The sequence below is a fragment of the Triturus cristatus genome, chromosome 12 (assembly GCF_964204655.1).
Source record: "Triturus cristatus chromosome 12, aTriCri1.1, whole genome shotgun sequence".
In the NCBI taxonomy this organism is placed as follows: Eukaryota; Metazoa; Chordata; class Amphibia; order Caudata; family Salamandridae; genus Triturus; species Triturus cristatus.
Window position 1 is genome coordinate 759,831,599 of NC_140595.1, and position 26,092 is coordinate 759,857,690.

Genomic DNA, 26,092 nt, shown 5'->3' on the forward strand with positions numbered 1-26,092 from the left:
CTGATATTGTCATTCATGGGCACATTTGCACTTGAAGGACCCAGAGTTGTAAATGTGCTTTTAGAAAGCCTATGCCATATTTCACAAACATATATTTTTGATGATTCCTATTTACAGGGTTAATTCATATTTATTTACGCCTGGGTCTGACGTTTTGTGTAATTATGCAAAAGTAAATTGTATGAACTACACAATTTTCATACACTCCTATATTTATTGTAAAAACATGGCATTTGCCTAGGTGCATCCCCAACTTCCTACTTTTCATAATAAGAAACCTAGGAGAACAAATGTTGAAATCCCTTTCTCCCTGTCGTTGTTTCCGCTACTAGTGGCTGTATTGCACATAGTCATTGTTTGAGCCGGGCGCACCTTTAAAAAGGTGCGCCAGGTGCAAACAATGAAAATGTGCCCTATTATGATGTATGCGCTGTCCCTAGCGCATTCTCGTGAAAACACAGAGCGGATTCTGGCAGCCGCTCCGTGTTTTCACAGTGCAGGCGGCAACCCGCCTTCACTTTTAAAGGGGATTAGAGATCCCCTTGCAGGTGGGTGCAGTCAGTGACCGCACCTGCCTGCAAGGGGATGTCTGGGGGGTCCATAGGTCCCCTTTCTCCCCTACAGAGGGCTTGAGGGGATGTGCCCGCATCTGTAATATGGCACGGTCACAGAGGCAAAGGAAATCCCTCATTGCATAGGGCATGTCCCTAAGCAAATGAGGGAATGCCCCCTAAACGTAGCGATTGCACTTTAAATGCACCTGTGCTGTCGGTATTTCAGAAGGGAACGCACAACCGTCTGTGCGCCCTGCTGTATATAAAAGTGCCCCCTGGGACACAAAAGTGTGCACAAACGCCCTTTACACCCCCGGGGCACCTATTGCGATACAGCCCTAGGAGCACATTCTCCTTGATTTCTGGCCCTGCCTGTCAAACTTAATCAGCAATGTAAAAATCAGGCTGGATTATCAATAAGTAATTTTCTCACAAATAGTTTGTAATTGAATGATTGCAGTGACAGAGCTACAAAATGACACGTTGACTGATAAGAACTTACTTTTAATATCCGCGTCTTAACATTCCAAACAGGCAACATCCAATAATTATGGAAACAGAATATATATATAACAAACAAACAACAACCTCATGAAAGCTCAGTATACTTAAAACCCATGTGTTGATAAACTCAAAGGAAAACCAAAGGAGATGATGGACGGAGTGTTGAACATTGTAAGCACTCACCCCCAGTCAACTGATCTGGGTTTAATACATCATCATTCTTTCGCTCACTCCGCCACCCCAGTTCAGACATGGCCATGTGCAAATCAGTCTGACCCTGTGCCTCATGGGGACAGTCCAGCCCGAACTGCCAAGCCATGTCTTCCCTGGACTGGAAAGAAGCATCCGAACTGGGCATTTTGGGCTGGACTGTTCCCATGAGGCACAGGGTCAGACTGATTTGCATATGGCCATGTCTGAACTGGGGTGGCGGAGTGAGATAAAGAATGATGATGAATTAAACCCAGATCAGTTGACTGGGGGTGAGTGTTTGCAATGTTCAACACTCCGTCCATCATCCCCTTTGGTTTTGCTTTGTTCACCCTAAGTTGGCAGGGTATGCCCTGACGTGGGTCCCTTGCTCACTTTGCCACTGGATTCAAGCTAGCCTGGCTGATGACGGCTGATTAGCTAGAAACCGGTCACAGAATGCTTGTTTCTGGTCCAGGGAAGACATGGCTTGGCAGTTCGGGCCGAACTGTTCCCATTAGGCACAGGGTCAGACTGATTTGCATATGGCCATGTCTGAACTGGGGTGGCGGAGTGAGCTAAAGAATGATGATGGATTAAACCCAGATCAGTTGACTGGGGGTGAGTGCTTGCAATGTTCAACACTCTCTGTCCATCAACCCCTTTGGTTTTGCTTTGTTTGCCCTAAGTTGGCAGGGTATGCCCAGACGTGGGTCCCTTGCTCACTTTGCCACTGGATTCAAGCTAGCCTGGCTGATGACGGCTGATTAGCCAGAAACCGGTCCCAGGATGCTTGTTTCCGGTCCAGGGAAGACATGGCTTGGCTGTTCGGCCTGGACTGTTCCCATGAGGCACAGGGTCAGACTAATTTGCATATGGCCATGTCTGAACTGGGATGGCGGAGTGAGCTAAAGAATGATGATGAATTAAACCCAGATCAGTTGACTTGGGTGAGTGCTTGCAATGTTCAATACTCTGTCCATCATCCCCTTTGGTTTTGCTTTGTTTGCCCTAAGTTGGCAGGGTTTGCCCAGACGTGGATCCCTTGGTCACTTTGCCACTGGATTCAAGCTAGCCTGGCTGATGACGGCTGATTAGACAGAAACCGGTCCCAGGATGCTTGTTTCCGGTCCAGGGAAGACATGGCTTGGCAGTTCGGGCTGGACTGTTCCCATGAGGCACAGGGTCAGACTGGTTTGCATATGGCCATGTCTAAACTGGGGTGGCGGAGTGAGCTAAAGAATGATGATGGATTAAACCCAGATCAGTTGACTGCGGTGAGTGCTTGCAATGTTCAACACTCCGTCCATCATCCCCTTTAGTTTTGCTTTGATAAACTCAAAGGTACAGCACTTTTTTGCCACCCTCAGATTTGTTGTGAGCTACCATATTAGTTGGCCTTCCATGCATCAAAATGTCAGGGGTGCAGAACTCATTAATGAAATGCAATTTGTCATTAATAAAATGAGGTAGCCACCGCACATTTATCAAGCTATTAAAATATTAATAACAAACTTAGTTTCAAAAGTTGACGCTGCCCCTAGTGCTCTGTAAAATAAAACACATCACTTTTAAATAATGTGAAATTTACAATGCAAAATGTTTGAAAGTTTGGTTTTGTATTCATATACCGGTAGATCAAACAAACTGATCTGTATCAGGGTAAAAGTTTGCTGTTGACCGGAACATACAGTGTGTGATATGCATCAAAATCTGCATGGTATTCTAACAAAGTTATACTTAGATGGGACAGCTCCAAGGAGCTGGAATTCATGTGAGTTGATAAAAATCACGCCATCTTAGGACCACAAGAATGGAGACTAAGGTGCATGCTTGAATAAAAAAAAATAGAGATATTTCATAGAATTCCAAGAAATGTCACCAATAAGAATTATAATATTTTGTCCAGAATTAGTTTCTCCCTGGTACTGCGCGCAACCCCTAACCACCCTTTACTTGCTGGTGAGGAGCTACTTGAAGATCAAAGATTGCACACCTAGGTAAACATGGTTGTTTTCTTACCTGTGTTTTCTTCTTGAACTCTGGGGCCCGTTCATGAGCTTGCGACATGTTGCGCTGCACTGAGTAACACGGTAAGGAGAGGAATGCTGTGAATTTAAGGCAATACCTGCCCTTCCCCTTGCACTGGTGCCCGTTTGGCAGCCAATCATCAACACAGGCATCCGTCCACCATGGTGCAATGGTACCTGTGTTGCATGCAGGCTTGCTTTTGTGCAGAAAGGGGAATCTTCCTGCACAAAAACAATCCTGGGAGTCAAATTCCTCTTTCTATGTGTGCTGCATAATGTGGCCCAATCGATTTCCAGTGGGTGAAATATATTCAAGCATTTCATCTACACCTTGTTGTTGAGCTTCAGCATGCTGAACCCGTGACAGTCATGACCTCTCTTCACAGCAGCAGCTAAATGCTGTCTCAGCAACAGTTAAGTAGAAGGGAGATCTGAACTTGTCCAGGATGCAGAAGGCTTGGGTAAGAGTACACTGGCAAAGTCACTGGCAAAGTCAGAAAGCTGTCTGAGAGGGGAGGGGGCAGGCTATAGATGAGACAGGGGTCCATGTGATGGAAGTGCTGCAGTCACTCTAAGGGACTATTTTATTCCCCATTGGCCCAGTCATATTGTAATGTAAGTAGCACACTGTGCACATTGTGAAGTGCTGTGGGTTTACCGCCAGCCCATCCACTCAATGCGTAAAAATATAGCTCACTCCAGTGTTATTCATTACGTTAGATCTTGCAGCAATAACTAACGCTGTTACTGGCCAGACCTATAAAGGCAATACCTACTCAAGACTGAGCATCCGAAGAGGATTGCAAGGAAGCAGAGTTCAATGTAAGACCAGGAGCGCGTTGTCCATATACACATTTCAGGATGGCCATTGACTATGTGAATGAGCTCCATGATGAAGTGCAGCAAGTCACTTTGCTGTGATGCGCGAATGGGAAAGGGCAGGAATGAGCTGTACTTAACTTAAACAGTGCTTTCCCACCACTGGTGCACAATGTGCAGCCAAGCATCAGTGCAGCCAGTGCCTGCATTGTAATTCAGATTGCTTTTGTGCAGGAAGGGACACCTTCCTGTACAAAAACAATCACCTGAAGCATTTTCCTTTTTCTATGAGTGCTGCAGAATGCAACACACAAAGAAAGAGGAAAAACAAAGACAAATAAATATATTTCTCCTCGATACACTTCACCAGGGGAGAAGTAGCATTTTGCTGCATTCCCAGGGCAAACATCAATGGTAAATCTGGAAATGCACCAAAATTCATGGGTGGGTGCGTGGAAACACCTGCGCTCCACTTATGGAAGCCTCCCTGGGGCAGAGTAACGCAACACCGCTATTTGATCTGCGCTACTTACTCTAGATTTATCAAGCCACTCAGGGCCACACAAGGTGGCCTCGTGTGGCTTAATACATGTGACGTAAGAGAGGTGCTTCACTCTTGCACCCCGTTGTGTGGTGCAAGGGTAACAAAACTCTTAATAAATATCCCCCAATATATGTAAATATTTTCATGTGAATGTCCTAAGAAATCTGGAAAGAATATGGTCTTGCTGGCCTATGCTGCACATCTCTTCTCTTTGTACTGTGACAATCTGCAACATTGCAAATCAAGAAATCAAAACATAACATTTATTTTTGTTTTTGCAAAATATCTATAGAAAAGCGCATTCAGTAAATTGTTCCTTCAATATTGCCTCCTCTCAGGTGCTCCATTACCTTAAAAACAGCACATTTCAAACTAAAGCTGGCAGAACGGTGCTTATGGATGACAACACAAACCCCATCGCACAGTATGACATCATTAACTGGCAGAGGGGCAATCAAGGCACCCTCCGACATTTGAAGGTGGGTGGCTATGATTCCAGCGCCCAGCAGGGGCAAGTCCTCACTGTGAATGCCAGCGCCATCCAGTGGACAGCAGGGGAGTCACAGGTACTGAATTTGAACTGCAAGTCTTATTACATAGATGACCAGTTTGAACATTTACCTGGTGCAGCTGTTGAATGGTTTACAATGTCCTCATACTGAGGTCCATAGTCTCTGGAGGAGAATGCCAGGCTTATAAAGGGATTTCCAATTTCTAACACTGGGAAGAACGAGCACAGACATTGTTTTCCCTCCAGGTGCCAGAAGATAAACTGTGACTGCACAGCTGACTTCAGCAGACATGCTGTTACTAGAGATGTGTGTAATTTTCATTATGGAAGTGTAATTTCCATGGATTTGCATGGTGTTTTTCTCCCAAAAATAAAGCATGGCACCTCATTGCACTGATTTTCGTTACCTTTCATTGGAAGTGTTCCATGGGTGGAGCATGGGCGTTCCCGTTCATCCATCCCTGCATTTTGGCACATTTCCAGATTTATGCAAGTCAGTTAATCTGTTAATGCATCTAAATGCTACACCTTCCTCAAGCACGGTGTAACAAGGAAAAATATCTTTATTTCTTCTTGTTCTATACATGCTGCACTCTGAAACACACATAGAAAGATAAATATGCCTCTGACGGTTGTTTGTGCAGGAAGGTGTCCCTTCTGGTACAAAAACAATTTTTCTCCCTTTCATGCAATGCAGCACAGGGCGGCTGCTTTACTTGTTGCCCTGCATAGGGTGACATTTTTGTAAATCTGCTGTCCGACGCATGCAATGTCCCCAAATCTAGACCTGATGGCATTCACCATGTGACTTTAGCTATTGTATGGACAATAAATTGAAATGATTTACTGTGAGCCTTTCATATGTAAAGTATGCACTCGCATTTGACTTTCAAGCGGAAGAAGGCCCACATATAATATACATAAAACTTGTAATTAATGCATTGATTTAATGCATCATGTAAGGAAAACATATGATTTTTCTCCCACTCCTAGCTGTAACACCACCATTGACATCTTACTTTGACATCACACGTAGCACCACTTTTAAGACATCAAAATCTAATTGAACCAAACCGGGAAAACAGCATAAGGTATATTAGCAAATCAACTATCCCTTCAGGTATCGCCCTCAGCTGGTTCATATCAATTCAAAAGTGGAGAAGGAGTCTACTTATATAAAATAGATCCTCAAAAATTCCTAAAAACAGAACAACATACATGAAAATCAGGGGATGAAAGAAGTCATTCTGTCCCAGATTTACAAAACTGTAATGAAACACAGCATAGCATTAAAAAATGCTGTGCTGCATTGCGTGACAAGGAGAGAGCAGAAACAGGACTGCTGGACTGCTATTCGGGCAATCTGAATTGCAGCATTTGCCGCTAGGTCAGCTGCACAGTTCTCTTTAGCGTCAATGCCATCATCTTATTGGCCCAAAGTGTGCTTCACATTGACTGGGCAAAGGGGGCGTTTCCTGCTATCAGAACTCAGCAATCCTGCTGTGTGACCCCCGAAGACTTCTTAGCAATCCCAATGTGTAGAACTTACTGGAGATAATGAGGGGGTAGTTGGCCCCCAAGGACCTCCTTGGGGGCCAACTACCCCTCCTGTTACCTCCAGTAAGTCCCACACAATGGGATTGCTAAGAGGTCTTCGGAGGCCTTTCCCCCTTTCTCCACCACTTTGCAAACGGGCCTCCTGGTGCACTACTGATTGGGGGAGGAAGTCCACCTTACTCCTGGGGGACCTTGTGGGCCAAGAAGCCCTCCCGCTGGGTAAGTCCTACACAGCAGAATTTCTGAGCACTGCCTTGAGGCCCCGACCCCTTTCTCCACCACTCTGCAAACACAACTGCTAGTTAAAAAAACATAGAAATTCACTGAAGATAACAAAGGTTTCAGGTACGTTATAGTTAGTAATTAGCATTTACAAAACGTTAGAAATTCACAGAAAAAAACAAAGGTTACAGGGCCATTAGAGTTAGGCTGACAATTTACTCGCACAAACCTGAGAAATTCAGCTATTATAGTTAGCTGAGCTAACTTTATATCTTGCGACCCTGCAATGCACTGCTGATGACATCACTATTACATCACTCATGACATGGTCAGTGACATCACTGATGTAATCTCAAGTGACATTACTGATGACATCATCCAGAGACTGAGTGTTTCTTAAAAAGTTTAAGAATGTTATATGAATATGTATGCCAAGATGTATTGGAAGAATGAGTCGCTGTATGAGTGTCTATATGGATGATATAGTGGGTTTGTGACTGACTGTTTAAGTGAGTGATTAAAGGTGTGTTAGTGAATGTATGGGTGAGTGACTAATCTGTGTGAATGTCTGTATCAGTCTGTCAGTTGGTGTGTAAGTGGCTGCATGGATTGGTGAGTAGGTACATGAGTGTCTATCTGGGTTATTGATTAGTTGTCTGAGTACCTGTATGGGTGCCTGAGTGTCTGTGTGGGTGGGTGAGGGGGTGTATGACTCCCTGCAAGGATGTATGAGTAGGTGAATCCCTGAATGTATGGGTTCATGAGTGAGTCTATGAGGGACTGTAAGGGCGAGTGAGTGTGCGTATGGCCGTGTCGGTGAGTAAATGGATGTCTCAGGGGTATATGGGTGAGTAACTGCATATGTGAAAGGCAGTATTTGTGACTGTTACAGTATATAAGTGACTGGATGTGTGAGTGAGTGATTGTGAGAGTGGCTGTATGGGTAAGTGTGTGTTTGTGTCAGCGACTGTATAGGAGAGTAAGGTTTTGTTAGTATCTGTTTGAGGAGTGAGTGTGTGTGTGTTTCTGTATGGGTGAGTAAGTGGCTGTGTGATTGAGTGTTTGGGTGAGTGAGTAGGTGTGTGAGTAGCTCTATGGGTGACTGACGGTATATGAGTGGCTGTATAGGTGTATGAGTAGATATATTTGCGGCTGCATTGGTGAGTGACTGGCTGCATGAGTGCCTTTATGGGTGAGTGAGTGGATGTATATGTAGACGTATGAATCAGTGAGTGGGTCTGTACATACTAGTATTGGTGTGTCAATGGTTTCAAGAATGGAAGTCTGAAATTTGGAATCAGTGTATGAAAGATAATATTGGGGTGTGAGTAGGTACATCAAAGATTAAGTGGATTAAGATTAATTTAACAATTGTGTGTTACGCATGTTGTGAAAGGTGATATTTAACATACTAATGTGTATATATACAGACATGTGCACACATCAATATACACATAAATTAGGATTGTTCTATATATATTAATATATATCACTGTAACTCGTGACACATCCAATTTGAAAAGACGAGTGCAGACCTTCAAATGTGCAAATTATTTATTCAGTCATCTGCCATTACGTGTTTCGGGCGTGCAAGCGGCCTTGATCACATGACAGCGCTCAACACAATGTCCCGCTTTTTAAAGTGCAAGTACTAAAATAAATTCATGAAAATAGACAACATACTTAGCTGCTACTCTATATAATATATGCCTAAATGCTTGTTATCATTTTGAATATTCTTATCGATCAAATTGGCTTGAAACAATAAATATGTTAAACAATATACAAATATAAATATTATATTTTCCATATGATTCAATGTCATCATCCTAAGCAAATATATACATATTTTGTTTTTGTGCACATATATGATGTATGCCTACATAGCAATAGCACACAAAAACACAAATACTTGTATACACACATTTATTTATATATATAAAAAATTGGAAATCCCATCCTCATTAACATTCTGAAGTCTTGAATGGGATTCAATGTCGAAACCTGTCATTGATTCTCCTATTACCTATACAACTGTCATCAGTTTGTTCACAAGGGTCCCTCCAAGTCATAGAAGATCCTCACCATTTGCAGAGTCCCCAAAGTTTCCTTCTTGTCACCCATCATCTTCAATCTCTAAATGGAGCCCCTTCGGCCTCTACACATCATTAGCAGAAACAAATGTCACCACTATGCAATGGACATGCAACTGTACTTGCAAGTTTTGTCAACTACTGACATCCATTATCAAAAGCAGTGCCTGCGCCTCATTCATACCTGGATGTCCAGTACTTACCTGAATCTCTACCGCACCAATATAAAATTCCTGCTGTTCTCTAATAACAATAATTAACAGCTTGTCTGTACATAGCTTCAGAACTTCAACCTGGACAGATTCAAACCCCAACTTTTACCCAATGCAAGTCAGTCGCAATTATATTTGACACTGACCTCACCCTCAAGGTAAACATCATTAAAAAAAACCAAGACGCCTTCGGGCTAAGTTGCGCGTTTACAAGTCTCCTTTCATTCATTCATTCATTCAAGGTAAGCTGCTTGTAACTATCTCAACTAAAAAAATTAAAACCAAACCTCCGACACATAGACTTCAAAATGTCTGTTCAAGCCTTCATACTTTTAGTGGTGGCAATGCCCTGCTTCATAGCCCCCTAAATGCCACACTTGCCCCTGTTAAAGGCATCAGACATGCTGCAACATGACTCATTAAGGCCTATTAAATAGTCTCCATTTGCCAGCCCTCATCATCTTCAAAATCAGCTCCAGCTTCTACAAAGCCATCAAGACTGCAGCATCCTTCCAATCCTATCTGGCAGGCAACCTCTGAAGACTCTTGCACACCTGCAGCCAGGACACTTTCAGACCAGAGACGAAGAAGAACCAAAACTAAAATGGAAGGTAACAGGCCTGTACACCAGGATCTGTAATAACATCCCTCTATCCATCACCTTATGCAAGAGCTGAACACATACCTCTTCAAATGGCATCCAATCACGATTCAGTACAGTCCACTTCTACTCTCAGAACTTAGTTAGGCCTCCTATAATTCACCTTTTCATTGTGCATTTCTGCTGCCTTTCAGTTTTGTTTGTACTATAGAAATACAAGACATACATATATGCACACATATATGTGTACATACTTTATGCCAGCCTAGTCAGGAGATCTTGGAAACCTTCCATCATGATTCCCTCTCTAGCAGGACACATCAAAATGTGGCCAACCACAGCTCACAAAACTCACAAAATTGTACCTATACTTTAAAGCTGAGCCCTAGTGGCTCACCACTTGATGGTGAGGTATCTATCCTTCTCCCATTCAAACAAAGGATATAGAAATTCTTCCATCAATAATGGATTAGACCTTACTTCTCCTTTGGAGTGATAGCACAATAAATGGTGAGGCAGCAACAACATGCCTCTGTTAGTTTGATTCCTCCTAATAATCTCGCATATCATGTTAATTGTTGGAGCAGCAATAGGTTGGGTGGTGGAAGGTTTCCTTTTGTTAATATTTGGGACACAAATGCAATATCAGAATAAGTTACTGTGAATATTGGGACACTGTGCAATATTGGTATTTTTTTACTTTGTAATTAACCGTACCTTTGTTGAAAGTGGAATATGTATAGTGCTTTTCCTATGATATGAATTTTGATCTGAAGGTCCGTATGATCTTTTCCAATAATAAGAATAATTTATTTAAAAAAAACACATATCATACTATTTCCTGGCTCAAAAGTGGACACATTATTGTAGTGAGTGTTAGTCAAAGTCTAATAGTAATATCTGCCCCTTTTTAATGTAATGAACTTATCTGAGATCTTTTGTCGTAGCATTGTAAGTACCTAACAGTCACTTGCAGTGTTTCTCTCACACAGTGAATATTAAGCAATTGACAAGTCCATGTCTGGCAGCTCATATCCTTCCTCTGTACCTTCATGCACCTCATGAGGAGTTGGTGGCCTCTTTGAAACTGCCGGATTATGGCTCCACCTAGCCTAGTGCATAGCCACCCTATCCTTAGAGTATCTCAGGTCTGGTCTTTTTCCTTATGTGGAGCCCTGAGGCAGACAGGATACATACTATAAGGGATAAAGACAAGCTCCTGCCACCCACTACAAGTTTCACATGAAAGAGGCCTGCTGAGATGCTTCATGAGCAGCACCCTATAGGACCTTCTCTAGGTAGTCGGAGGCCAGCTCTCAACTTCCTATGAAAAATGCTATCAACAATACTCATTCTGATACAAATAGAGGTAGTTAATTCAACAGTAGCAACCACTCACAATTTCTCTGAAATCAGTAACTTACATAAAGGAGATGCAATATTAGAATACATCAAGTCCTCCAAACAAGTGACTTTCCTATTACTCTTCTGCACACTGGACCTGATGTCATCACAGATTCAGCTGACTATGCACTCACAAACTCACCATAGGGAAAAGTCATTTAGCTGACATACTGTTGTCTTACTAATTAGAAAATGCATAATTCCTAACATTTGAGTCAACAGGGAAGCAAAAGCTAATAGGCCTCCTTGGAGCTTCCTGTGTCACATCGATGTCTGCAACTGGACATTGATATATAGCTTCACACTGGCTGCCTGTCAGCAAGAGAGTAAAATCCATGGACCTCTGTATGAGCCACAAGGCCCTGTACAGCGTGGGGGTCCCACATATTTTGAAAATATTTTCTTTTGGTATGCACCTAAACGTAATTTGAGTTCTGGCACTGCCAAATTACTGTCAGTTCGAAAAATAGAGAAACACGGGGGGTAGAAGCCTCCCTTCTTAGCATGTAAGCTCTGGAATACTATGCCTCTTGATTTGAGATCCTATCAACAGATCATCAGTTAGAAAAATGCTAACAACGTGTTTGTTTACTAGTTAAACCAAGTAGACAGTCTGGCTTACTAATGGAACGCTAGCAGAAAGAGCCCTCAGCATTCAAGTGCTTTATAAAACTTTTACTTACTTACCATGGGACCAAAAGAAAAACAATTACTAGAGTAATAAGGAAAAGTCTGCCCTAAAAGTGCAATTGATTAGACCCAAATATAACAAAACAAACCAGAGCTATTACAGATATTTCCTTAGCATTTTAGTCCACCCTGGAGGGTTTAAAATGGCTCATGCCTTTCGTGAAAGATTCATCTTTCATAGATATATTTGATCTTCCACGGAAGCACATCAATTCTTAAACACAACCATTCGTAGAGTTAACTGATGCTTATGTACCTCAGCCAAAGATTTTTATGCCTGGTGGCTTTCAATGTGACACAGTGCAGCAGTGCACCATCCACCAGGCATACCTTGGTTATCAACTTCTTTCTTTGTGTCTATTGTTTCTTACTCCAAACTGTCACCATGATGGTCTTTGTTTTCAATGCCAGAGAACACAATGGTTACCAATAGCTGCACCCTTTGGATGTTCTTCTGTGTGTCTGTTGGCAAAAGGTTCATAATTAATTCTACTGCTACTGACTTGGAAAGATGAGAAGGACCGCAAGGCATTATTTTTCAATGCATTACTCTGGGGTTTTTTTGTTTCTCAAAGGAATTACATCTTTTTGCCTCCAGATTCCTCTCTCGGCATGCAGTCCCTCCTGCCAACCTGGATTCAGAAAAGAAGCTAAACAAGGAGAACCTGTCTGCTGCTTCCAGTGTGTGCCATGTCCTGCTGGGGAAATCTCAAACCAAAGTGGTAAGCAGAAAGGGATCAGTGTGATTGCTACAAAAGTTTACCTCTATTAAATAGTAAGAGTCTTCTGATCTCTTATCAATGCATTCTTTCCTTCTTTCTTCAGGCTCTGCTGAGTGTTCTAAGTGTGCATCTGATCACTGGCCCAACTTCAGACAAGAACAGTGTATCCCCAAGACTGTGCAATTTCTATCCTTTAATGAACCTCTAGGAATCATTTTGGCAGCAACAAGTATTTTCTGTTCAGTTCTTCCTGTTGCAGTTCTAGGGCTTTTTGTCTACTACTGGAACACACCCATTGTCAAAGCCAACAACCGCTCCCTCAGCTACCTCCTGCTCCTGTCCCTGACCTTGTGCTTTCTCTGCTCTCTGGCTTTCATTGGATATCCCACATCAGAGAAATGCCTTGTCCGCCAGGCAGCCTTTGGCATCACCTTTGCTCTTTGTATCTCTTGTATCTTGAGCAAAACTATCATGGTGGTGATTGCCTTCAATGTCAATAAGCCCAATAGTAAGCTAAAGAGATGGATTGGACCTCATCTGTCATATATGGTCATCAGCATCTGTACACTTGTTCAGGTTCTCCTGTGCCTCTGCTGGATATTTCTCTCTCCTCCTTTCACAGAATATAACTCTCACCCCCAGCCTGAAAAGATAATAGTTGAATGCAATGAAGGGTCTCCCTTTGCCTTCTGGTGTATGCTGGGTTATCTGGGGCTTTTGGCTTTTGTTTGTTTCATTGTAGCCTTTTTGGCTAGAAAACTGCCAGATAGCTTTAACGAAGCTCAATTTATCACCTTCAGCATGCTTGCCTTCCTCACTGTGTGGCTCACATTTGTCCCAGCCTACCTCAGCACCCGGGACAAGTTCATGGTTGCCATGGAGATCTTTGCCATCTTGGCTTCCAGTGCAGCTCTGCTTTGCTGTATATTTTTCCCAAAATGTTACATCATCCTGGTTAAACCAAAAACAAACTCAAAGAATCATGTCTTGGGCAGAAGAAAGCACTAGTTCAAGCTTTTAAAAATACAAACTTTAATTATGGGTTTGCCATTATTTGCATAACCATGATAATTTCATTAGGTTGTACAGTATACAGACTTGGTGGTACACCATGTATCATATATTTGCAGTCTCTGACGATATCTCAGTTTTCTTTAATCAGGATTACAAATAAATGTATAATGTCTTATTGTAGTTTGTTTAGGGTTTCTGTTATTCAGTTAAAACTGATTATAACTGAAAAAACACCATAAAAAAGAAGATATTTAAATTTCAGTAGGAACTGGAAAACACCAGATTTTGCCTCAGTTTACTGCTTTGGTGTCTTCCAGTCACAAAAAGCATAAGTAAAGCACCTACCTTCAGGCATTTTTCTGTGATAGATTGTCCCGCTGAGACCCAATCATGCTATGATAAGCCACATAATGTGCCCTTATGACATTCTGAAAGGCCTTGATTACGATAGGACCTGCTTCTGCTCCTGTTTTTGGTCTGTATGGCTTTTGATCACTGTTTACTGCTCGTTGATATGTAGTGGGCAGCAGGCCTGCAGCTGAACTCTGAACAATATCTCAGTCCTGGGCAGCAACATCACTTTGAAGTCATTGTCATTTTATTGAGGGGGATAGAGGTTTGCACTCCAAAGCATGAGGATTGTGGCAATAAATATCACAGTGCAAAGGGATACTTCAAGAATGAATGTCATCCCATTAGACGCTGTACCAAAAAATGCTATTGTCAGGTTTAGATTATAATGGTCCAAAACATGCCTATATTAGCTACATCCCTTCCTACAAAAGGTTTAGGGACTGAATCATGAACATGTTCAGTGTTCTTATGCATGCCAGAAGAAGTCCATTTGATGGCTTTGGTGGACCTTTGCTGTTTTTAGTACAGACAATAACCGAATGAAAAGGCATCCACTTTTCTGCAATTCTTAGTATGAGCAGCAAACAGCATACTTTCTGCAAAAGCAGGTACTTGAACCTGTTCTGAGCCTGTGCACTGTGTATGATCTCCCACCTCACTATACAGGCCTAATCAAAATGGATCTTGGAACTTCAGGCGCTAGAACACTGCTTGGTACTTGTTGGCATCACCCGTGCAAACTACTGTGACCACATTTCATGGAAACATATTGAGCTGTGACCATTTTTACTCTAAAGATGGAAAATGCCCTAGAAATGTGCACACTGCGCTGAATACAAATATAAAGTGCACTGTGCGATGTTCACACCTTGCATGCAAGTAGACAGCCCCCGCATCGATTTGAATTATACAAAGGTATACCACTTACTTGGTAAAGATATATTTCTAGAAGTCCTTGGCTAGCCCTTAAATAAACACCAAGGGCCCAGTTTATATGTTGCGGCAATAGAGTACCCTTCCCGCCACTAAAGATGTCAGTTCGCAAATTTAAAAGCAGACAGACCATAGTTTTACAATGGCGGAGACTATTCCTTCCCTGCCATGGCCAAACTTCTCTGATGGCTGACTGAGTAAGGGCCATCAGAGAATTGCCTGTCCGTTGGCCCACCCAATTTAGAAGGGCAAATATATAGCCATTTTTTACTGCTCGTCATGGAAACCCTCTCATTAAGGGGCTGTAAAAAAATATCCCATGGAAAGGAGGCTCTTGTTTTTTTTGTTTTTTTTCAAAAACTAAATCCACTTGGGGTTTATTGATTTTTAAAAAAAAAGCTTTGTAAATTTGCTGTATGACTCCATCACGGTTTGGCAGAGCCATATGTCAAAATTACAATGCATTCATAGTGACAGTGGTTTCTATGAATGCTACAAATGTCGGTCGGCTTGACGTACATTTCCAAAATTGGTTGTCAGGACCCCAGCCAGGGCCATGGAGTAAAATACTCTGTCACCCTGGCAGAGGACTGCCTGAGCGCCTATATTTAAATCAGGCCCTAAATTGCTTAGACACTTAGAGCAGCAAGAAGGTTTAAATGTCTACTATTAAGCTTTTATCTGCTTAAACCAAATATTAATTAGATGTAAGCATATCTCTATGCTTGCTCATCCTTGACATGGGGTTAGACAGGACTGGTGAGAGAAATAATGAAAGGATACATAAGATAACTAATTTTGGAGTTTGGAGCAGTATAGAAGTGATGAATAATTAACAAAAGGAATTAATTACACAGGAAGGTAATAAAAGCACATTTCGTAATAAGCACTGAAAAAATGCCATCTATGTTATTTTGGAAGAGGAAAAAAAGAGTAAATACTGCTAACCACTTTCTTTTCTAGTTTTTGAAAACATTGGAAAACATTGAAAAATAACATGGGAATTTACAATAAATGGAAACTAAAAACATGAAAGCCTGTTTATGATCCTAGTGACCAAGAATGTTCAAATTAGTTGCATTCAAGTGCTCACTATTGATAGCTTTGAATTGAAGGAATGTGTAGATACATCATCAATTGGATGCCCATTGCTGTAGTACTGTAGATTTCCTGCATGCATAGCCCTAAACTTGGCACAGTTTGGTGTACAGGATCAGTATGAAACTCCTCACAGCTCAGTAAACAACCAATGGAATCTCATCTTCTGTAACAAACAGTATAGTGTAGAAACTACTGACAGTTTTGTAACTGGATGGTATAAATTATTGCCCTTTAAAATACAATGGCAGGAATAAAATTGTCAACACAAGCTCTTCCAAAAACAACAGCCAGAGGTGTTAGATGAGTAGAATTAGTACACAGTGTTTGATATGCCTCTTTTGCGAATATTTGGGGAAAATCTTAGCACTATCCATTCAAAAGAGAAGAGGAGTCTGAGAATCTCTTACAAAAGGGTGAATTATTGCAAAAAACATTATTCCTGGCAAGGGGTTCTTAATTGAAGACAGCATTGCGAACATAGTTCTATCATATGGACTCTATCTGGTACAGCTCAGAAGGGGGAGTACTCCTAACAAATGCATATAGTTACCAAAAGGAATCACGGGTATGTGAGAGCCACTAAGCCAAGAAGATCATGGTAGCAACCCAAAGGCAAGAATTGAATTTGATCTTCGATTGATGTAGTCCTAACGTAAGTAATCCCGGATGGCAGGCATTTTTCAAAATTTCTGGTAAGAATTACTTTGCTCACCAGAGAGTCATTTAGATCATAATGAGGGACTCTCCAGGTCACCATTTCAGTGGAGACACTGGAGTCCACTCCCCAGTTAAGGACCACCAGCATATTTTGAGTTCCCCACATATGTGTCAGAGATCATTATGCCTTCAGAACACCTGCTAAAGTGGAGGTTGCTCTGAAGACAGAAGAGTTTGCTGTGAGGACATCCGTTTGTATTAGTTTGTTTTTGAAAAACCATGGTCCTAACACACAGGAAGCTTGTTTCCCCTTTTTGTCTAGATCACTGTTTCCCCTACCCAGTATTACCATTTTTTGCAATGCGGTCCTAATCAGGAAACTCTTGTGATATTTGCTGTCTGTAAATAAAGCGAAAGACTGTAATATGATCTAGCAGCCCACTACCGAACAGGCAGCCAGGTCAAGGGTTTCCCACATTATGGTGCGGGCGGCCAAAAGTGAAACTGGGCAGTCATTTTGGCTGGATTCTGATGGGCTCAAGGAGCCGGTTGGCCAGTCGGTTAGCTGCCTGTAATTCCTATGGACGGCGTTTCCGCAGTGGGGATTATGACTTCAGTTTAAGACAGGCTGTCCATAGCAGGGCCCCCTTTACCCTGCGGCCTCTGGTTGGGGGCCAAGGGGGCACCTATGGTTCCCCCTGTTAATCCCTGCACTGTGAGGCAGACACCCTGAGGCGCTTGCTACGCGGTGCAGAAATGAATAGATTCTCCCATTTGTCTATGGGAGCTTGTGCTATGGCTGGTTTACGGCACAAGCTTCCATAGACAAATGGGAGTATGTGACCGCACCATGGGGCTGATTACGATGTTGGGCAGAGTTGCCACTGCCCGATTTTGTGTCTGAAATGGGAGTGACCGACACCCAGTCAGCAGTCCTGACAGGCCCATTGGGATGCGACCAAACACTGTTCGGTCGCATTCCTACATTTTACAATGCGAGCATAAATTCCAGCCATAAACCATCCAGAATGCATGCTTCTATTGTAAAATAGGAGATGCAAGGATCAACAGGGGGGGCAGTGCCACCTCGGCCTCCAACCGGAGGCCTTGGACCCAAGGGGACCCTGCTGGGGGCCCCCAAATGCGAATTCTGACACCCACTGGCGTAACAAAACTTGAGGAGGCCTCCCTGCAAGGCCGGTGGAGGGGCGCCCTCCGGGCTCAATCAGAAACTCTGCAGCCAGAGTGCTGTGCTGAGGTGGGCCCCTGGAGCTTGGCCCCCCCCCGCACCGTGGGGACTGTGGGGGCCTGTGTTACGCCCCTGCTGACACTCTTTCTGTTTCAGAAAGGCCAACACGGAAAGGCTGCCAAAACCCGACATAGTAAATCCCAAGGGCAGAAAGAGCCAGCCTTGAGATGACAGGTGCATTACGACTGCCCGACATGCTCTCCGAGCCCATCGGAAGACAGTCGGAATGATTGGTCGGATTCTTTTCTGACCCCCTCCATTGTAATGAGGCAGTTGGAAAGGAATCTGACTACCACATTACGATGCGGTTAGAAAGGCTCTGACCAACAGTCGGACCCTTTTACGACCGCATCATAATCGGCCCTCATGTGTGGTTGCAATTGCGGTGTCGGGACCGCCGACCGGAGGTGGGTTGGTCCCGACACATCAACGGTGTTGGGCAGACTTTTCGTAATTAGACCCATAGTATCTGCTAGGAAAAATGTCTCCAGAGCAGACAGGCAAGGTTTGAGCACAGCACGGTCTACCAAATGTTTGTGTTATGCTATCTCATGGAGTTGTTCACATTAGCGGGCAATTTATATGGCCGTTTCCTGACCTTCTGAGAAGTGTTAGGCATAATACAGCATAACCGATTCTGAGCTAAATTGGTGCCTCACTGCATTTCAGATTTTTTTTTAGATCTGGTTAATTAAGACCCTACACAGAAAAAAGGGCTAACATTCAGATGAGCAAAATGGATGAAGGGTAAAATTACAAATCTGCTATAGATTGAGAAAGGGGTGCATACTTTCAACTATTAATTTCACTCTTTTTTGGCACTGCTATTCCAAATAAACTGGCTCATGATTACCTGTGTTTGTCAACTAGGCACAGAGATTCAGATCTCAGAGATACTCGAGTCTTCAGTTGCAGAGGAGGTCAGCAGTGTACCCAGAGTTTAGGATCCTCTTGGTGTGATGCTTCATGATTGTGGCATCTGCACTGTGCACAACACACAAGCAGAAGCAAGACAAATTACATTTCCAAGAGTGCCATAGGACTCTCTTGAGACTTGCAATGTCGGTGGCCATTTTAGATCTATTGGGTAAATATTCCTCATGGTTCAGAGAGATTCTTGCTAGGCAAACATGATACGTAATTGCTACAGTTGAAGCCTTGTTGCCCAGAAACAGATTCATCACACTTTTATCTTGAGTGGTCAAAGCCTTTTGTTCTAGGGAAGCATTCCGAATATAGATTTGACCCAAAAAATGCAGATTTTGATTATCCTCCTCAGTTCCTTTGCACCAGTCTTCAAGTCTACAAGAAAAAGCGTGGTTCTAAAACATTGATTTCCCATGTTAATTCCCATGCGTAAGTTCTGTTGCAGCTACAGAAGACATGATTGAACACATTTACATCATTTCTGGCAAAAAGTTACACATTGCTCAGAAAGCATGTTTTTTGTAATTTGATGAAATCTGTTCAGTAGTTTTTGAAAAATTGCATTTAGGGAGATGCTTTGGGGGGGTCATAAAGGGGTTAAAAATAGTTATATATATAACTGTTGGGGTCCTGACATGCTCTGACTGGTGAATTAAAATGGGGGGCTAGTCAATCCTGATTTGGAGTTCACAACAAAAACAATATGTTGCAGCAGCCATTACAGTACTCAGGGACATGGTCCCAGGATCCTGAAAATGAAATAAAAAAATATATTAGGGAACTGGGTGAGTCCTCTGACATCCATGGGTATGTGTGGGGTCCCAAGATAACTCCCCTCTTGATTGTCTGTCTACAACATGGGTCCTAGTCCCCACTGAAATAAATTGTAGTAAAAACGTTTTTTGAGGGTTACAAAAAAGAATACAATTGAACGGTAAGAACATAATACAAATCAATTGTTGACGGTTGTGAGAAAGTGGTTTATTAGTTGGGGTGTATTGACAAGTAATAAAGTCAATATCTTGCTAGATCCAGTGAAAGGCTTCAGTAATTTAAACCTATGGACAACCTCTGGCAGCTTTGGCACAGAGCATACAGCCTCAACTTGCAAAAAATGTGTACTGTAAGGAAACAGCTAAAATGTCAAAAACACAACTAAATAAAATTCCCTATCTAAAATATGACAAAAATCCAATAAGGGGAAGTATAGATTTTTTTAAAAAAATGTCAGTGAACACAGCTTCAAAGCATGAAAAGCAGTCGTCCGTGAAAGAGCCACGACATGAGGCCAACCACAAGGCTTCTGCTAGGGATTCCTAAGTTTCAATCAGTGTGAAAGCATCTCCAGAAACTGCACTGGCTTCTAGTTAGGAGTTGCATAAATGTCAAGGTCTTATGCATTACATATAAGGCGCTACATGGTTCCGGTCCTCAGTTCTTGAGGTGGTATTCTTGGTATTCTGGCTGGAAGAGTAGCGGTGAGTTTACTCATGCTGGCTTACTTCTTTCTTTTAACTCTGATTCTTCTCTGGTTTTAACTACGCCTGTGCGCTTGATCCTAATCCATTTTTAAGCCCTGTGCCTATAGGGGAAGTATTATTGTACTGTACTGTACCGCCGACTTTGATTTGATTATGTGCATGAATCCATTTTTAAAAACTATACTCAATCGTTAGTGACCTGAGTTGCCCATGGACACACACTCCTGCTGATTTTGGAGAGAAGTAGGGAAATCTCTGGTCGGCCGACACAAGAAGCTAGTGTGCGGCAGCCATTTTTACTCTTGGGACAGCTAGAGCGGCCATTTTGAGAGTGCGCACTCTATCTTCCAGACTCTGCGAGATGCATTTAAACATGGTCGCTGCGTGGACACACAGCGGATGCGTTTAGCAGGTGCGCCACCGATGCACCAAAGGCAAGCCCGTCAGCTCCCGTCATCATCCTGGAAGTGGCCATCACCAGCCACTATGTTGGAGCCCGTCCAAATGGTATGCACCGCCTCTCCTATAGCTCTATGCAACTCCACAATCTTGCTACTGCTCCTAGATGTAAACCTCTGAGCCTCGATACTCTAGGTCCTCTAGGAAATAAATGCACCTCCTTTAATTTTAGCTTGAAGTGTGATGTGCAAGCCTCCTCACATCACTCTTAGCGCTACCCCCCTTTTAAAGGCAGCATTGATTAATGCCCGCTCTTTCCCAAAGCATGCTAATAACATATACAACCTACTATGTGATGAATGTTTTGATGCATTGTTTGTAACAAAGACGTGGCTCACTGACTCCTTGGGTCCTGACATTTAGTCAATAGTTCCGAAGGGGTTAAAAATTGTAAGGAAAGACAGAAATACAGGCAGAGGGGGGTGGCTTGCTAATATCTTTAATGATTCCTACACTCTGACCCAGTTGCCCCACATGGATTTGGAGAGGGCGGAGATGTTAGAATTCACCCTCTCCCTGTCATCTAAACAATAGATATCAGGGGGCCTTATATATGGACCCCATGGCCCTTCTGGAGGGTTTGTATCCTCACTTTGTGAAGTTGTCTCCCCTCTGACCCTTAGATACAGAGATTGTGTCCTGTTGGGGGTTTTCAACCTTCATATGGACTGTGATCGTGTGAAAGAAAGCCAAAAACTCTTGAAGAAATTCACAGCTATGGGCCTTATACAAACCGCCCTGGCCCGCACGCACCAGACCAGGCACACGCTAGACCAAATATTTACTTCAATACCTCTTGAAGCTGGAGTCTCCTATTCCTCTGGTCTGTACTGACCATTACATGCTCAGGTTCAGATGGGCCAAACTTAGTGATGTCCCTTTTAAAGAAAGCAACTTACCCTGTACGGTAAGGGCTTTTCGCAAAATTAAATCGGAATTATTAGGCAACAGGCTTTATGCGGTGAAGCCCTCTCTTACTGGCAATATCAATGAAGATGTAAGCCTGATTGATAGGTGAATTGAGTCAGCATACCAAACACTGGCACCGGAAAGTAGCATTCAACAACATCGCTCGAAAGTGCAAAGCCCTTGGTTCATTCCTTCCCTTAAAAAAATTAATTAGCCTGCAAACGCAAAGAGAGGCTATGGAGGGTAAGCTACCGTTCAGTAGCCAAAGCTGACTATAAAGTAGAATTAGGGAAGTATTATAAAGAAATTAAACCAGCAAAAAAGCCTACTTTGAGTCTAAAATTTTAAGGGCAGAAAACCATTCTAGAGACATTTTTGAAATTGTTAAATTCTTTTCTGCGTCCGAAATGGGCTCCAATTAGAAACTTTTTTCTGAGGAATGGTGCGAGACTCTCGCTGCAATCTTTCAGAAAAAAATAGATACCATTCAGCCTCCCTCCCACCTCCTATGGTGGGAAACAACCTACCAGGTGTCGCTCTATGGGTGGTAGAAAACCAGGAAGAGCCGGGTCATGACCCAACCATCAATACTGAAGTGTGCTCTCTGAACTCTTTCTATCCTATCCCCTTGGGTGATTCTCTGGTTGCCTCAAAATGCCTCAAATCAGGTTCCTCGTTGGACCCTGCCCCCTCCTTCATCCTTAGCCTAGGGTCAGAGGCTATCAACCCACTCATGAACCAGTTACTGAATACTTCCCTCTCGCCAGCCATAGTACCTACCAAATGGAAGCAAGCAAAGTTTATCACGCTGCTAAAAAAAGCCCAGGCAGACCCCTCTGATCTTTCTAACTATAGGCCAATCTCCCTCCTTCCTGCCTTTTCAAAACTTCTAGAGAAACATGTGAACCAGCAGCTTTCATCTTACCTCTAAAGGAACTGCCTTCTTCATTCCAGCCAGTCAGGCTTTTGCCCCAACTGCAGTACCGAAATAGCACTGCAGGAGGTAGTTGACTCCATCCGACTTGGACTGTAAGTGGGAGAGAGGGCGCTTTTGGTCCTATTAGACCTGTCGCTTTTGATATGGTCTCGCACCAGATTCCCCTGACATTCCTCCACTCGATTGGCATTGGGGGGCTGGCCTGGAAATGGCTGGTATCTTTCATCGAGGGGAGGGGTCAGGAAGTATGGTGCCATCCCTACTCTGCCATGTCTTGCAAGCTGGAGGTTGGTGTCCCCCAGGGCTCTGCCCTGAGTCCGACCTTGTTCAATATCTACCTCACTCCAATGGCTACACTGGTAGAATCCTTAGGGGCAAAAATTGTGTCTTACGCCGATGACAGCCAGTTGCTGTTTACGTGGAAGAACAACGAGCCCTGCCCTGGTAAGTTAATTAGTACCTGCCTTCCAGCGGTATTTGGGTGGCTTGCCGTGAACCAGCTGAAATGTAATGCGGGAAAGACGGAGCTACTTTTCTTTGGCGTGGATGCAGAAACACCGCTGCAGTCCTTCTGGCCACCTGACGGTCTCACCCCCTGTTATCAGAAATCATCTGGTGAAAAACTTAGGCGTTAAATTTGACATTCAGCTGTTATTCCTCACCCAAGTAAATTCAGTAGTAGGCACGTGTTTTGCCCTCCTGCGTCTTCTTCAGAATTTTTTTTTTCCTGCTGTCTGTGGTGGCCAGACAGCAGGTGATTCAAGCCCTGATTGATTGATTGAAACCATGGTACGCTTTAAAAACTGCATGTCCCACGTCAATAGGTGGATGAAAAGTAACCTTCTTCAATTGAACGGTACTAAATCTGAGATTATGCTCTTTGGGAAAGCGTCTGAGCACTGGTCGCCCGATTGGTGGCCATCCGACCTTGGCACCTGTCCTGCCCCCAAAGAGGTGGTCCGCAATCTGGGTTTTCATATGGACAATGAACTGTCCATGAAAGCCCAAATAAATCATATTGTCAGCTCATGCTTTGGAATAATGCGTACTTTGCGGAAAGTTTTTAAATGGATTCCTTTAGAAGCAAGAAAACCACTGATTCAAGGTCTTATTACTAATCGAATGGATTATGGTAATGCGCTTTTGCAGTCCATAAATGAAACGTCATTAAATAAGCTGCAAATTTTACAAAACACTGCACCTAAAATGATCCTGAACCTGCCGCATCGAACATCTTCTGCTCCTTGCCTGAGAGCTTTACACTGGCTTCCAGTGAGAAAGCGCATTCTTTTTAAGGTCCTTTGCCTTACGCATAAACATCTGTATGGGAAAAGCCCACAATATTGGTCCAAAAAACTTTGCTGGTAGAAGCCTCAGAGGGCACTTAGGTTTAGTACCATGTCACTGCTTACCCCTTTCAGAATAAATACTACTAGACAATGTGGTAGATCTTTCTCGTATTTAGTGCCGGCCTCCTGGAATAAAATGCCTGTATATCTACGATCCATCCCTGTTCACAGCTGTTTCCGGAATAATCTGAAGACATGGCTGTTTGATCAATAACTCTTTTCTTTCATTCTCAACCAGAGCCGCTGCAAACGCCATGAGACTCTACGGAGTGATATGTTCTACGCTATAAAATTGCCTCTGACTTGACTTGACTGATCATATCTCGACTTGATTACGGGAATGGCCTCTACTTGGGCATGCCCAGTGATTGCCTTTGGAAAACTAAAACAAATATTTTGTTTGTGATATGCATGGAATTGTAAACAGTCAACCACACCGGCTACAGTTAATGTGAATCTAGTATGTTGTTGAGAGAAAGTCTTGTGAACGTTTGACCTACTTGTAGGCAGAGACTATTGGAAACATGGTTACTATGGAACCTGAGCTAAAAGTTTGCTGGTGAAGGGAACAACAGAGTCTGTAGTATGAAACTGGAAAGCAGACTACTGTACACAAATTGCTCAGTAGGGAGTGTATGTATTGTAATTGACAATATCTTACAAAATAAAATATAAATAAAAAGCATTAACAGCAGGTTGTTTAATGCTTTTAAGGGCTTTATGTACCTCAGACAGTCAGTTACACATGTAGTTACATACCCATACACCCAGCTATGTACCCAGCCACCCACTCATACAGCCACTCACATACCTATTTACAAAATCATATAGCCATTCACACACCCAGTCAGACTGTGACAGAGGCACTTACACATGCACTCACACACCCACATAGCACTTATATATCTACCACTGACAGAGCCACTTGCACACACAGTTACATGCCCACTCACTAACACAGCCAGTTACCAATCCATACAGCTACTTACATACTCATTTAGACACCCATAGTGTCACTATCACTCCCAGTCACACACTCAAACAGCCACATACACACCCAGTGATACACCCACTGAGGCACTGATACACTCACTCATATATCCACTCAACCACTCACTCACCCAGTCACCCATCGGTACATCCACTTATATACCAATGTATACACCCACACTTAGACACTTACACAACCTCTTACACACTGACATAACCACCTATGGTGCTACTCACTTGCTTATAGTATGTAATTTAATAGTATACAATGTAAAGTTAAGTGTATTCTATATCTGCTTAGGTCACTAAGACTCTAGGGAAATGGCTCAATGTAGTAGAAATTTACAACAGACTGACCTCTCTGCTCACACCTTTCTTCAGGATGAAGAATAATTACATGAGTGGTTTATGACACAGTGGCCTATCCGCTAAGACCTCTCTACTGGTTGTATGATGTAGTGGTTTGTGTAAATCTTAAATTTGTATTAAAACCTCTTTCGAAGTTCATGAATAGTGTTGTTATGGTTTGAAATAAACTAGCCTATACTGTTAGACATTTCATTTTGGTCATAGTGTTTAGAGTAGTGGTTCAGAAGAGAAAGGACTATCCGCTAAGAACTGCTTCTTAGGTCATAGGTGAGTGTAGTAGTTGATAAGGTTACACTGAGCTCTGTGCTGTTTGTCTCTCAACTGTATCTCCTTCTTTTTTTTAAATGTAAATGATATTTTGAGTATACTAAAGTTTTCGTTGTTGGATGATGTCATCAGTGATATCACTGACCATGTCATTAGTGATATATTATGTGAGATCAAAAGCCGTGCATTGTGGTGGCATAAGTCAACTCAGGTAACTATAAATGCAGAACTTATATGGTTTTGTGCATGTAAAATCTGAGCCTAAATATAACGTTGGTGTAAACCTTGTTTTTTTAGTGTGTATTTATAAAAACACCCTCAATTTCAGAGAGCGAAATGAGCCACTTCAGCTGATGTTAATACAGAAGTATTTTTTTTCAGCTAAAAGTCCATTAAGAGTTTCGACTCCAAAGGCTTTTGATACAGGGAGTGGTCAATTCATTT

General features: G+C 42.7%; 1 protein-coding gene across 1 annotated transcript in view; it reads left to right on the forward strand.

Annotated features, from left to right (window-relative positions):
- Positions 1-13,660, forward strand: part of LOC146782734 (extracellular calcium-sensing receptor-like) — a 28,329-nt gene extending 14,669 nt beyond the window's left edge. The window contains exons 3-5 of the mRNA XM_085637216.1: positions 4,979-5,206; positions 12,529-12,652; positions 12,756-13,660. Of these exons, the coding sequence (XP_085493342.1) occupies positions 4,979-5,206; positions 12,529-12,652; positions 12,756-13,660 (1,257 nt within the window). The remainder of the gene's footprint in view (positions 1-4,978; positions 5,207-12,528; positions 12,653-12,755) is intronic.
- Positions 13,661-26,092: the final 12,432 nt, after the last annotated feature.